Source organism: Lipomyces doorenjongii, assembly GCF_038497915.1.
Source record: "Lipomyces doorenjongii strain NRRL Y-27504 unplaced genomic scaffold V1508scaffold_65, whole genome shotgun sequence".
NCBI classification, from domain to species: domain Eukaryota; kingdom Fungi; phylum Ascomycota; class Lipomycetes; order Lipomycetales; family Lipomycetaceae; genus Lipomyces; species Lipomyces doorenjongii.
The window spans coordinates 44,651-58,707 of record NW_027118132.1 but is presented as its reverse complement, the minus strand read 5'-3'; the positions used below and the strand labels follow the sequence as shown (position 1 = coordinate 58,707).

At 44.0% G+C, this 14,057-nt stretch overlaps 6 protein-coding genes across 6 annotated transcripts; 3 read left to right on the top strand and 3 right to left on the bottom strand.

Annotated features, from left to right (window-relative positions):
• Positions 1-858: 858 nt before the first annotated feature.
• Positions 859-1,644, bottom strand: V1508DRAFT_406183 (uncharacterized protein; the record flags this gene model as incomplete). Its single annotated transcript, XM_066938752.1, has 3 exons — positions 859-1,290; positions 1,356-1,461; positions 1,517-1,644. The coding sequence occupies 3 exons, from the start codon at positions 1,642-1,644 to the stop codon at positions 859-861; spliced, it is 666 nt and encodes a 221-aa protein (XP_066793608.1).
• Positions 1,645-2,178: 534 nt separating this feature from the next.
• V1508DRAFT_359592 (anaphase-promoting complex, cyclosome, subunit 4-domain-containing protein) lies at positions 2,179-4,351 on the bottom strand (the record flags this gene model as incomplete). The annotated part of the gene is made up of 6 exons (XM_066937113.1): positions 2,179-2,657; positions 2,709-2,763; positions 2,820-3,291; positions 3,344-3,572; positions 3,619-3,898; positions 3,950-4,351. 6 exons carry the CDS (start codon positions 4,349-4,351, stop codon positions 2,179-2,181), a joined length of 1,917 nt encoding a protein of 638 aa, XP_066793607.1.
• Positions 4,352-5,545: 1,194 nt separating this feature from the next.
• V1508DRAFT_359605 (uncharacterized protein) lies at positions 5,546-7,575 on the top strand (the record flags this gene model as incomplete). The annotated part of the gene is made up of 6 exons (XM_066937115.1): positions 5,546-5,633; positions 5,697-5,733; positions 5,793-5,907; positions 5,975-6,079; positions 6,139-6,283; positions 6,332-7,575. 6 exons carry the CDS (start codon positions 5,546-5,548, stop codon positions 7,573-7,575), a joined length of 1,734 nt encoding a protein of 577 aa, XP_066793606.1.
• Positions 7,576-8,485: 910 nt separating this feature from the next.
• On the bottom strand, positions 8,486-9,006 carry V1508DRAFT_406180 (uncharacterized protein; the record flags this gene model as incomplete). Its single annotated transcript, XM_066938751.1, has 3 exons — positions 8,486-8,631; positions 8,687-8,758; positions 8,814-9,006. 3 exons carry the CDS (start codon positions 9,004-9,006, stop codon positions 8,486-8,488), a joined length of 411 nt encoding a protein of 136 aa, XP_066793605.1.
• A 401-nt stretch (positions 9,007-9,407) lies between these two features.
• On the top strand, positions 9,408-12,777 carry V1508DRAFT_441553 (armadillo-type protein). The gene is made up of 7 exons (XM_066942297.1): positions 9,408-9,580; positions 9,646-9,704; positions 9,790-9,894; positions 9,951-10,028; positions 10,087-11,886; positions 11,944-12,181; positions 12,234-12,777. Exons 1-7 carry the CDS (start codon positions 9,538-9,540, stop codon positions 12,512-12,514), a joined length of 2,604 nt encoding a protein of 867 aa, XP_066793604.1. The 5' UTR covers positions 9,408-9,537; the 3' UTR covers positions 12,515-12,777.
• Positions 12,778-13,379: 602 nt separating this feature from the next.
• V1508DRAFT_434667 (uncharacterized protein) lies at positions 13,380-13,847 on the top strand (the record flags this gene model as incomplete). The annotated part of the gene is made up of 1 exon (XM_066942035.1): positions 13,380-13,847. The coding sequence occupies one exon, from the start codon at positions 13,380-13,382 to the stop codon at positions 13,845-13,847; it is 468 nt and encodes a 155-aa protein (XP_066793603.1).
• Positions 13,848-14,057: the final 210 nt, after the last annotated feature.

Here is a 14,057-nt window from a genome sequence, read left to right as displayed (position 1 = left end):
TCGCTGGCAAAATTTCTGTAGCTATAGAGAACGTCTAAGAATTAGGCTGATCCTATACTTAATTTTACATAGTCTAGATGTCATTACTTGCAGTTGTTCGTGTTCTCCGGCCCTATCATTTCCCGGGTTCTACATATTTTCAACAAATCCACCGCAATTTCTGTTAGTAATAGGCATTTGTACTATAGGAGGTTTTCGCGGTTGTGGTTTGCAGCCTTGTCGTACTCGATTCTGTGTAATTTCTGGCCAGCGATGGAGACAAATGCTGGAGTGAAGTGTTCCTATCGACGACCTACTTATTGCACGTGAAGTTGATCGAGGAAGAGAGGAAAAGACGACTCCGTGCTGAGATGCGTGAGAAGAATTTTGCGACACTTTTCGATGATTTATGATGGAACGCTGTAATAGGTCTTCGAAATCTACTTGAACTCTTTTTAAACCACCTCGTTTTAGTCTAGTATATGTAATGATATCATGTCAATCAGTTATCGTTGCTGGCGCCCCGCGCCCTCCGCTTCTGTCGTATATGTGGCAAATTGATAAAATTTCGTAAATCTTTAATAGTAATGTAATCATGTCTCAATCGTGAATGCTCTGTCAAACCGTGTTTCCGTAAGTTTAATGGGTGACGCCATCTTGATCAGTGTCACTCAACCTAAGGACTAACGTTGGGTACAACCCATTGAATTAAATGTTGATGACTAGAAGATACCGCAAAAATGAAAACAAAGTGGTAGAGTTAGTAGTAATGGCGCTAGACATAAACAATCAAGCACAACAATATGACATTTTAAAACAATGTTTAAAACGAATTGCCCTCCAGTACGACTTGTCAAGAACTGCTATCTATACACGCAGTCATTGCTTCTCGTTATATTTGGCCAAAAATGTCTGTAGGTGTGTTCGCAATGCCCCACTTTCTATCGCCATTGTCGCCTTAAATTCACGAATCCAGTCAGCCAACAATCCACCCACTGCTGGGCTTACGTCCTCATTCAATACAGCTAATGCAAATGCGCGCAGCAACTGCATATTAGTTGCCGATAGCTGTCCTTGCTTCTTTTGAAATATCGAATGAGCTTGTGAAAGCGTGTCTCGGTTTGTATCAATCTCGCTGCCAGACCGCGAATGTCGCCGCGCAGATTTGTTGGATTTGTGTTTCCTTGCTCGCTGCCGTTCGGCCAAAATTGACAGCATCTCTTGACTTGGCGTATCATACTTGTCCACCGGTTTTCCTTCTTCTAGCCTCTTCATGTAGTCGTACGTTTCCTCGTGGATCCGCTGTAAGTTCTGCATTATCCCAGGTTAACAAATGTAAGGCCTCAATATATTCTAACTGAGTAGTTAATACTCACGTCATAATTGACGTTCAAGTTGTCCTTAAGCCACTTGCGCCGTTCCGATCGTGTCATGTCAAAGAAATTTGAATTTGGATGCTGAACATTGTACGCCTTGATCCACCTTTAGAATAGTTAGCACGCCAACAGTTTCACGCAACTAAAGAGGGAATATATACTTATACGCCCGTCGGGTATGACTAATCTTTTGCTGAAGAACATCTTTACTTTTCTCGATGTGTGTCCATTCGAGGTACAACCTCTCGATAATGTCCCACATCACTTCGCCTGCCGTGGATGCCCGCATCTTCCGCACGCCTTTACTGCCACCATGGTTCAATAACACATAGTCGTATGCTTTGAGAAGCTGAATTTCATCATATGGAGTCCACTGATGCTTTTCTTTACTACGCGGCATCGTGAATCGTAGTGTAATGAGGGTCTTCGCAAACGTTCTTCGATCTCTACATGTGGATTTTGTCATGAGGCAGCTGCGGGTAAGGGACAATTGCGCCGATGTCGCCTGCCACAACACCCAAACATACTGTGATATAGCAAATCCATCGGTCAGCTTAATCTTATTTTCTAGGCGTCTTGCTGGTGTCAACATCTAACAGACGAGGAGTAAGTTGTTAATATATCATCTAATGAGTCTTACAGCGTCCAGATGAACTTATTTTCTCAGAGTGAGCCGGCATAAATCCCATTAACTACAACCAACTGGCACAAGATTATGACAGATTTGACATCTGATGCGAGAATATAACTATAAGAATCCCTTCCAACGCCTAATTCTATAATAACACAGCAGAAATATACAAATTTAAGCAACTAATGTACACTACTCATTCATAGTATCGTCGTCCACCTCCTCTTCATCCGCGGCTTCGTCGTCGTCAAGATCAAAAACAAGAAAACGATGGTTGTCATCTGCAATTACCGCTCCTACCCGCCGTCCTTTGCATCCATTGACCGCTAAGGCGATAGGCATGAAATCATCAGTGAATGTACGGCATTGATCCCACGTCGGTTCCGACATGTCAGTCGAATATTGGACTGAGCATACCGCCGTATCAAGCTCTCGCGTGTCAATGATGACAGCACGTTCAGCAAATAACTTATCAAACGCCAGTGAAACTATCCGTGCTTTAGTTTTAGAACTGGCAGGATCAATAGGGTGAAGGAGAAGTATCAACTTCTCGTCGTCGACAAATTCCAAGGACTCGATTGACTCGTTGGGAGTGGTAAAACCAGCAGATCGTACCATGCACGACGTAAGCTCAGCGAAATTGCCTGAAATGTCGAGACATATTAGTGAGACTACAAGAAGTCAGAACTAGTCCACGTTACTAAACGTCAGCGACATCATACCGACTTTCGGATTCGCTTCCGATGAAATAGCCGTGTACATGTACGATTCATTTTCCTAGACTGCTGTTAGCCACGGTCAACAGACAGTAAAATGACACAGGATAAACCAACCCGGTGAATTACTCGACTACTCATATGCAGTTTCTTAGCTGTAATATTTTCCACAAGTTTTAGGGGACTTCCAAAGGCGAGATGATTCTTCATTGCATCGGATGACTCTCTAAATGCTTTCTCACACAAGTTTCTAAGATTTTCTACTAAATCATTCAAGTTGATGCTATTTCCCATGGCAGCTCCATCAGCGGAAAAGTAATTTGCCATGGTTTGATTGTGGAGATAGTCAGTGATGTAAGTTGCTACTTTTGCTGTCTCAATAGGGGTGTCACTGTCTTCGGACGTCGAATCGTGATTTGTCACATCATCTAGAATGAACTTCATCCACTGAATAAATGGTTTGAAATGATCATATTCTTTGTTCAAATCCCATATCAATCGGTGGGCCTTGCCCATGATGAGAGTTAGCGCATCGATAATACGTGTATAAGAATCAGGGTTTAATCCTAAATGTACTCCGCGTTCACGCCTAACATAAGTTAGCAAGTGCTGCACAAAAACAAGATGACAACAGTCATTACCATCTCGCAAGCCCACGCACTCTCGTTGTAAGTACGACGGCTCTCTCACAAGCTGGTATGAGACTCTCCAGGAGTAGTTTTCGGATGTTTTCATAAGCAGTTGAAGACACTTTCCTCCATGCTCGGATGGCTCGGTCAGACAAATGATTGCTAATCCACCCTTTAAATGTTTCATTCGGAACACCCAAAATCAGGGTTTCTAGCAGCCTCAGTACAATGTCTGAATCCTCTAGATGCTGTTAGAATATATACGCGCCAACTCGATGCTCACTCACTCTCCGCAAGTAAAATGTCCTCAAGACTCTTCATAGGTTTAAGCAGTGCGCTTTCCATGCTCTTCCACTCAGCTGCCATTGCCCCAATGACATCGGATATATATATCAATAGAGCTTGAACTTTCGTTGAAGTTGATGAGATATGCGCCAAATCATTGCCGAAACGTCGAATAAAGTGAACTCGCAACGGAAGTATAAAAAGACTGTGATCTTGGCTTTCGACAATGAAGGCATGGAATGACAGGTCAGCGGACGAAGCGTGACTAAGAGGTGTCAATTTCTGTGAACTATTAGACGAAATACTAAATACCAAACAAAAAGTCAGCCATACTTCAAGCGATGAAGGAAACTGAATATATTCAATTGAAAAATGTCCAAAGATATTGAAAAATATTCTACTGTCCCCGTCGCCGTTGACCAGGATATCAATCACCGACGACTCTTCTGACATGAAGCTGCTATTTATCATACTATCAAGTACCACTTTCGAAGTAAATATACTATCCGGAGAAGAAACAGTCGGTAAAGGACTCAATTTTGGCAGACTTGCAGTAACGTCAATATTCAATATATTGTCAAATGGGGCCGAGTTGCGAGATTGAGTTGATGATTTGTCTTCCGCTACCCAATCCAAACACGATATCGAAGCGCGAGCTGCAATCTGGTGCACTATTCTGCCGTTATTTACGTCACACACGCGTAGCATGCCATCCGAGCAACCTAAAGCCAGCATTTTCCCTATTAGATATGTTTAGCAGTAATCCAAGCTCTTGCCGTACTCGATATATTACCGTCAGGCCTCCATGCCAATGCCGATATAGTTGCTTTTGAATTTTTCAGCGACATTTTCCACACTAATTGTCCACTCATTCGGTACAGCCATATTGTCGCTGGATCAGGTGAAAAAGTCAAGAGATCCATCCTGGGACACCACGTAAACAGATCAACTTGAACAGGTCCTTGAAGCATCTTTTCAGACAAGACTCTGAATGAAGACGGTGCCTTGCCGCCATCCTCATCATCGGACATTATCAGCTCTGCCTCGAAATCTTATAACATGTATATATACAGCTTAGCCGACGAATCGTTATGTGGCTTTTGTTTACAGACTGAGAATCGCGTCGATGGCACCTCCTGAGAGACTAATAAATGACATATCAGTCATGTGGCCGCTATACATAAGGATCATCTATCCAGACATAGAGGCTATGCAATAGGGTTAGGACTTCAATTTCTGACGGCGCGAGACGATAGATTAATAAAATCCGAGTGCATACACACCGACAGATCGCCTACTATTGCCGCTTCAACCGAGAGGAATTTCAAAAGCAATAATATCAACGACTCGTTTGCTGTTGCAACTTCAATTTTTACCGCTGGCGTCAACTTACTAGAGCCAGATATGTTGAAGCAGCCGGCCAGTGCAGTGGTGCCTGGTTCGGCGTCAACAGCAAGCACCGGTGATAAATCGTCATCTCAATCTCCAGTACAACCGGCAAGAACTGGTACGTATATCGCCAATATATGCCGTGACCTTTCAATATTTATTTTCAATATTGTCGATCAGGAATGCTCACAGTTTAGGACTAGAGTCGCGGCCGCCGTCCATCATCGCAGGAAAACAATCGCAGACTTTGTGCAGGAATATTCTTATTCATGGATATTGCAAATACGAAAACTCAGGATGTATTTTCCGACATGATACGGTAACTTCGGTTTTGTCAGATTGTCACTTGTCGAAGCATATGACTAACAGACATGATAAGACGCCAGCTCCACCGCAGCAGTCGCCAGCTCCACCGCAGCCGTCGCCAGCAAAAGCAGAAGCGTAAGTCTCTTGTTGTTGGGCCATCGTAGATGAATAAAATGCCAATCACGAGTCTTATGTAGTTCAAAAAAGCGTTTAAATGTGGATTCTCCTTCGTTTATGCCTGGATCAATCGGTGCCGGGGGTGCTGCGTCGAAGTCCGCCCTTTCGGTTCAATCGGCGGATTCTGCCATATTTGTCCCGAGAAGTAAGTCGTGGTGTTGTTAATACACATTATTAAGTCATGACTTTTAACTAATATTGCCTCCAGTGGCCACACCTGTATCGGATCCAAACCAGTCTAATAGGTACCCTCACGTGCAGGTCTTATGCTTAGCTTGTGCCGAAGTACTAACAACTAGAGCAGTTACACTAATCCAGCTGGCGTGGATGCATATGGCCAGAATCCTATTATGAATAGTCAGTTTGTCCATGGGTATAATCCAATTGCTCAGATATCCCCTCCCATTGGCATGGATCCGGTAAGAGTGTTGCCCTTGATGAAGCTGTCGGTCTTGTTAAATACTCATCAATTAGTCTCCGGTACAGAAACCTGTACAACAAACAACCTATGATTACAATTCTCTGGGACCATACACGCAGCCTAGTCAGGATATATACTATCAACAAGCTCCGCCTGCACATTATCAGCCAGTGAGTGGTTCTCTAGCAGCTTGGTGGATTGGCGTGAAGTTCTAATCGGACATATACAGCTAAATTACCATCTCTATGCACCGTTACCCCCGCATAAAATCAATTTATTGCCTTACCAAAGAACTGTCCAAGGATTTTTCCAGTCTGATAACTTACGGGAGGAACTCCAACGAAAAACTGAAGCAGCCCTACAAATTCTTCCAAGTATGACTTTCAATCAAATTACCCTGAATTACTAACTTATAGTAATAGCTTCTGGGTTACCGGAGACTTTGGATGTGTATTACTCGCTAGTGCCTCTCGATACGAATACTGAGAAGAGTTCTCGAATATTTGGATACAGTACTTGGCTTTACAAGGCATTTTCAAAGAGCGATGGCAATACGTATGCTCTCCGGCGGTTAGAGGGCTTTAAGCTGACCGATGAAAAGGCTATTGCTACCGTGCAACAGTGGCGAAGATTATCAAATGCCAACATTGTTACATTGTTTGAGGCGTTTACTACCAGAGCTTTTGGGGATAACTCTATTATTTTTGTTTATGACTATCACCCTCTTTCTAGTACGCTCTTTGATACTCATTTTGGTCCAAGCGCGAGATATCCAACCTCTCGGTCTCCGGCCGTACCAGAACAAGTTTTATGGAGCTATCTAGTGCAACTATCATCGGCACTGAAAACAATCCACTCGGCAAATTTGGCCGCTCGTGTTTTGGATGCCTCAAAAGTCATTCTGACTTCCAAGATGAGAGTTCGACTAAGCGCTGTCGGTGTTATGGATGTGGTTAGTGGTAATGGTGATTACAATGGAGGGCCGGAATCGATGCAAGCACTTCATCAGGACGATCTGTATAATCTAGGCCGACTTATATTAAGCATCGCCTGCAATAACCATGCTATCAGTGCCAACGCGAATGTTCCACAACAGGTTATAGCCAAGAGCATAGAATATGCTGGGCAATCTTATTCAGTTGGCTTGAAAACCGCATTGGTATACCTTCTTAGCAATAAGTCTATTTCCGCTGGCTCAGTCGGGAAGGATGGTTTAAAGGAGCCTCTTAAGAACATAGACGAGTTTCTCCGAATAATTGCTCCTTATGTACAGCAAAATCTGAATAGTTCCTTACATTATCAAGACATCTTGGAGTCGGAGTTATGCAAGGAACTTGAGAACGGTAGGCTAGTACGGTTGCTGTGTAAATTCAACTTCATTAATGAACGGCCGGAATATGATCACGATAGCGCATGGTCAGAGACAGGAGATCGATACCTTCTCAAACTATTCCGAGACTATGTTTTCCATCAGAACGACGAGAATGGCCATCCAGTTGTCGATCTAGGTCATGTTTTGAGGAGTCTGAACAAGCTTGATGCCGGCGTGGATGAGAAAGTCATGCTGGTCTCTAGAGATGAACAAAGTTGTCTGATCGTGTCGTACAAGGAACTAAAGAATTGTGTGGATGCAGTGTTTAGAGATCTGAGTCGTCCTAGTGGCTAATCCATATTATACACATTCAGCTAGTTATGGCACCTTTGGACGTATCCAGCGAACACGAACTCATTCGGTGAATGCCATGTATGATAGTGCCAATTGTAAAACAGTAATATATTGAGTTAGCATCAAAAGAATGTAAATTTTTAGCATGTGGGATTATCCCTCACGGCCAATTGCTAATTGTTATTACGAGAATTCAAATTTTGTCTGGACGGATCTTTGGTGTAAGCATCAGCTGCAATATCCAGTTTAGGACAGCATTTTTCGTACTCGCAACATGCTCTCGGGTGAAGTATAACCTTTATCAATATGTATTGCTTCTCCATGATAAACGCGGACGTAAAGCACAGTTTCGCAGCTCTGATTAACTTCGAGAATCTAGTTTGTGATAAGACAGTTTCTCCAGAAATGGCGCAGATAAATATCCTCCTGAGCGGCATTGCTGAGAATGCTCTATTCCGGTTAGTAGTTTGGCTCTTATAGTGAAAGATCAATTCCACCACCATTCAATGCGTTCATCCAAGGGTGCTGCATATATTCATGGCGCTCAGATGAATGTACAACGTGCTGGCCAGAACGAGTGCAGCTATGAGCCAAACGTTAGTTACGTTATATAATCGTGGCCGGATTGCAGCATACAAAGGATGAAAAATGTGTGAAAAAAATTTTGTCACGAACATTTAATGAGCCCGCAGCCCTTTGACTACAAATCAACGTGCAGCGTAGAAACGATCGCGTCACACGAGCATATCATTGGCTTGTAGGATACAATACTGTCGAGCGAGGCCCGACGAGGCTGTTCAAGGTACATTGCAGCGGGCGTAGTATTGACGCGAATGGACATAGGTCTGATCTTTTGAATGGCATTTTACATCTAATGTACACTGCTTATTCTTCGTATTAATATACACTGTTATTCTTCGTTCTGTACAAACGGGTTTGCAATTTCCTCACTACCATCAGCGGGCGAAATTAGTAGTAATAATGGGCCTCTGACGACCACCAGTCCCAGTGGACGTGTCTGATCTTCCGGTGGTTGCCCGTCTTCCTCGATTTCGCCTATGTAATCACATTAGACCAATTTTAAGGTCCTGTGGAAGAATAGAATTGATACCTCGCAAATGTTCGACAACGTCATCGAGCACCAAATTCATCAACTGGTCGTAGCCTTTCAGAATACCAGTAACTAGACAACTAAGTCAGACGATGTCCTTCAATGTCAGTAAACGATATTGAAATACCTTCCCTCCCTCCAGCAAACTTCACCCTAATTTCTCGATCCTGATATTTCGCAAGATCAAGAATTGCTTCCTTCTTTGGCCGATCATGCTGGGGTTGCAGACCACCATGACTATTATGGTGTTGCTGTCGATGGCCCCCCCGATATCCCCCTCGACTGGGTCTGTCCTGATGTTGAAAATTGCTAGAGCTCATCTTACACGAATCAAAGGTAAAACTTATCAAGCGATCGAGGATCTGGCGTTCTACCTTTAATATATTCATTAGTTACAGATCGACGCCTAGCTATCCATATCAAATCATATGTCACCAACTTACGAACTAATTAATGAATCTCTTAATATAGTTTGGTATCGAATTGGACTGATAGGATTTGCCGAATAATATAAGCACCGATTATGATGTACTTCGGAAGGCGCGCGATGTCGATGCTTCACGTACAATGGAATTGCCTAAATGCTATAGGGTTAGCATCATAGAGTTGGTACGGTATCGCATTTAGGCCACAACACGCGCGTAGGCGACTGCTTTGTTTACAAGTAAATGGAAATGTATACTGGCCATTCGTCCTTTTTTTCTTCTACGTTCCCGTCTAGGTCCACGCTATACTTTCCACACTGCCAACAGCAATTAGAGACCATACCTACCTCCGTTTTATATATATCCTCTTTGGTTGTCTTGGGCAATATAGTCGTACGCAATTAAGGTTTAAACCGGCTTGTCGTTATGGATATTGCTGCTGTATTGGAGGCGGCACTTTTAAGCCCGGGTTCGTGGTGACTCTCGTGACAGACACCCTACTTTCTTCCAGTCGCCGACTGACATCATATGCAGACCCAAAGGCCCGTCAGGATGCAGAGGCTCAGCTTGAGCTAGCTGCTAAGGAGCATTTTGTATGTTATTGTCTCGCTTGCTCACAAAATCCTCGGATCAAATGCAATGTGCTTCGCGAGGTCCTATGTTAACCATGAACAACAGGTCCCCTATTTGGGTATGCTCACGAATACCCTGGGGAACGAAAGCGTAAAAACAGAAGTTCGAATTCTTGCTGGTATCGGTATTAAAAACCAGCTTGTTGCTAAGGTACGGCTTGCATGCAGTTTTTGCGGTTGTAACATCATTTCTAATTGCAAGCCTAGGATGCGAAAACGAAGCTAGCCCAGACAGAGAGATGGGTGGCAATTGAGAGTCCTGCTAAGAATCAGATTAAGCAAACGGTATGTATATAGTTCGGAATGTGTCGTGGTAAGGATTTTCTGACTGTAATATTCGCAGGCGCTGCAATCACTTCTGTCGCCAGATGATCGAGTGGCGAACGCGGCAGCGCAACTAGTAGCAGCCATTGCGGACATTGAGCTACCTCGAAATGAATGGCCCGATCTTATGGTAGTCTTGGTTGACAATACCGGGGAGAATCAACCGGTCAACGTGAAACGTGCCTCACTGCTTGCGATCGGATATATCTGCGAGACCGCTGATCCAACAAATTCTGGTGTTGTTGCTCAGGCTAATGGAATCCTTACCGCTATTGTTCAGGGTGCCCGGTCAGCGGAGCCATCTATTGTTGTGCGACAAACGGCGATCAACGCGCTTGTCAACTCTTTGGAGTTCATCCGAGATAATTTTGAGCGAGAAGGGGAGCGGAACTATATTATGCAAGTGGTGTGCGAGGCTACCCAGGCTCCAGACGAGAAGCTGCAAGCATCGGCGTTTGGGGCGCTGGCGCGGATAATGAGCATGTACTACTCGTATATGCGACTATATATGGAAAAGGCGTTGTATGGATTAACTGTGGAGGGGATGAAGAACCCAAGGAACGATGTCTCGTGTATGGCTGTAGAGTTTTGGAGTACGGTATGCGAGGAGGAAATCGAGATCACATTACAGCAATCTGATGTCTACGACGAAGAGGAAGTTGTGGATCGAGAAAATTTCGAGTTTGCTAAATTCGCCATCAACGAGGTCCTTCCTACGCTATTAGACCTGTTGACGCGTCAGGAGGAAGATGCCGATGACGACGAATGGAACGTTGCAATGGCCGCCGCTGCTTGCTTGCAACTCTTCGCGGAGAATACTGGCTCCGCAGTTGTCAATTTGACTCTCCAATTTGTTGAAGTTAATTTACAACAACCGGACTGGCGGAGACGGGAAGCTGCTGTTATGGCGTTCGGCTCTATTCTTGATGGTCCTGATCATGGAACACTCGCTCATGTCATTGGGCAAGCTTTGCCTCCGATGCTAAGCTTGATGAATGACCCGGTCTTGCAGGTCAAGGATACGGTTGCCTGGTGTCTAGGACGAATTGCAGATCTCGTCATTGAAGGGATTAATACTGAGACTCATCTACCTGAGATCATGAAAGCGCTTATAATTGGCTTCCAGGATCATCCTAAAGTTTTAACCAACTGTTGCTGGACTCTCATTAATCTCACCGAGCAGCTTGGCCAGGAAGGACCGTACTCCCAGACTACGCCTATATCGCCATACTACGACCCTCTGCTGCAAGGATTAATACAGGCCAGCACTCGCACAGATAATGAGAACTCATCACGGACGTCTACATACGAAGCTCTCGGTGTATTGGCGTCGTGTAGTGCCGCCGATACACTGCCTCTAGTCACCAATGTCTCGGCAGTTATTGTCCAGCGGTTGGAGTCCACACTTATCATGCAGGCTCAGCTAGTAGGAATGGACGATAGGTCTAACCTGGAAGAGCTTCAGATTAGTTTGCTAAGCGTGCTAACCAATATTATTCGTCGGGTATCGCCAAATGATCGAAATACGTCAGACCGATTAATGACACTACTTCTCAGTCTGCTGCAGCAAAAGCTTCCAAACTCTTTGATTGAGGAGGATATTTTCATCGCAATTGGATCGGTTGCGGGTGCAGTGCAAGAAAATTTTAGTGTTTATCTGGAGGCATTTATTCCTTATCTCATGAAGGCTCTCGAAGATCCAGATTCGCCGACGTGTAATACCGCTGTTGGCTTAGTCGCTGATTTAGCTGTCGCTCTTGGCGCACAGATCGAGCCGTATTGCGATATGTTTATGAACATTTTTCTTACCAATCTGCAGGTATGTTACAAAGTGTCACATTTTCTTCCGACATCTGGCAGTGCTGATAAACTGTAGAACGCTTCGGTTCGTCGCGATGTTAAAGTGAGCATTTTATCTTGCTTCGGTGATATTGCCTCTGCGATTGGCCAAAACTTTGAAAAGTATTTGGCGATTGTAATGCAAGTCTTGGTTCAGGCTTCAAGTCTTCGAAAGGAGGCTGATTCGCCGTACGATATCGTCGACTACATACATCAACTTCGAGAAGCAATTTTAGATGCGTATGCAGGAATTGTTCAGGGCATGCGTGAAAAACGTATGTGTGTAGAAAATGATTATTGTGGATTTCTTAGCTGACGTACTATTAGCGGACGTACTGCTCCCGTATATTCAGTCAATTTTCGGCTTCTTGTCTCTAATCCACACGAACCAGAGCATGATCCGATCGGAGTCAGTAGTGAGGTCAATTGTTGGCCTCATAGGTGACATCGCCGATATTTACAAGCAAGGAGAAGTTAAAGTATACTACGAAGATGAATGGCTCACGGATCTTATACGGAAGGCTCGTGCTGATAGGTCCTTTTCAGCTAGTTTAAAGGAGACCGCCAAGTGGGCACGGGAGCAGCAGAAGATGCAGCTTGCATTATAGACGATGCATACAACTTAATTACAACTTACGCACTAATGTGCGGTGCTGTTAATGTTTTATATTCCCATAAGTATATACATGTGTTGAGACCCATTGTGTTCATTTGTTGCAACGACGAAAGTTTGAATGATGTATTGATGATTAGTGTGCCTTTTCCATGTATGTGTCTCCAGTTGCTGATTTAGTGGTTTTCATAGCAGTCAGCCAGCTATCTATCTCCTTGTTTATAGCCCTTGTACCCAATTGATAGTTGTTATTGATAAAATTGTTCTATATTGGTCGACCGAGTGACGGTTTACAAGCCGCCTACCGGTTGACGTAAACTGCCCTGTTGTTTATGGTTCCTATAGAAAAGGATTTAGCATCGTTCCGATGCGTACAATTTACAAACCGGTAGGTTGTCCTGATTCGTTGAGTTACATGAATGAGTGTTGTGCGATGACAACTTGAGGTCAGGGTTGCCTTTGACGCATGTCGTCTTATCGCAAAATGCAGCGTACAGACCACATCTTGTTGAGCCGCACCAAGAGTGACACACAATCGTGTAATGGCCGCTGCAGGTCCTTATTTATCTCAGCTATATCGTGCAGCTATATCGTGTTGCCACTATTCGAACTCGGAAGTGTAGAGCTACAAAAAGCTTTGGAAATTGACAACCAATTTAAATGGCCCTTTATCTTCAAGCATGCTGTAGAGGTGCATTCTGACCCTAAACTTCGAATGTGTGCATTAGCGGCCGATCGAGTTCGTTGGCTTAAAAGGGCTCGTCTGAAACGGCCAGGCTGTGCAACCGCGTAATCTAATGCCTTTCTTCAATTTGACGCATTCAGTTGACTCTCGTTTTACGCAATTGTGACTGTTTTAAATGGCAGCGAATACTACGAGTAATAATCCATTTGCGAGTTATATACCACAGCGACAACCCGCAGCACCGGACCAAAATGATTTTACACACCAGGCCGATACTGAGGTGTATGAAGCTTCAGTTAGGTCATTTACAAGAAATATAAAGAGCCCACCACCAGCATATTTTCCGCCAAGGAATACACAAAGAGATGTAGAGGCTAATTTACCTCCTCCATACTCACACACCCGAGACAGATCGACTTACACAGACACTGTGCCGCTGCAGAACCTTCGACCTCTCGATGGACCAATTCCAACTTCAGCGTTGGCTGTTGAAAACACCAACACAATCTTAAACGAAAATCCAAAATATCAGGCGAGGAAGAAGGGCAGTGTTTGTTTGTGGATCGTGTTGTTCATGATCGTCATTGTTGGTGGTGCCATCGTTACAATAATATGGCTGGTATCTGCAAGAAACCAATTATAGTCAGCATGTATGTGTGGTCGGGAAAGAGTTGGGTGAGTACAAGTATAAGATTAAATACTCTAATATAATTGTACTATTAGTCAATACATTTTTGGGAGTGGTCTCATTCGTTCGCTTGCCGTCCGCATTACCTTTACCTTGACCTTGACCACATTGATTGTGTTTGGGTAAATCGTGTCTTTTTCAGCTGGGTTCACGTTGGTCAAATAT

Excerpts from the sequence above, each read along its gene's own strand:
- V1508DRAFT_441553 (XM_066942297.1), top strand. The coding sequence starts at position 9,538 with ATGGATATTGCTGCTGTATTGGAGGCGGCACTTTTAAGCCCGG. Across the intron at positions 10,029-10,086 it reads AGAATCAGATTAAGCAAACG|GCGCTGCAATCACTTCTGTC; the intron begins GTATGTATATAG and ends TAATATTCGCAG. Across the intron at positions 12,182-12,233 it reads TCAGGGCATGCGTGAAAAAC|CGGACGTACTGCTCCCGTAT; the intron begins GTATGTGTGTAG and ends ACGTACTATTAG.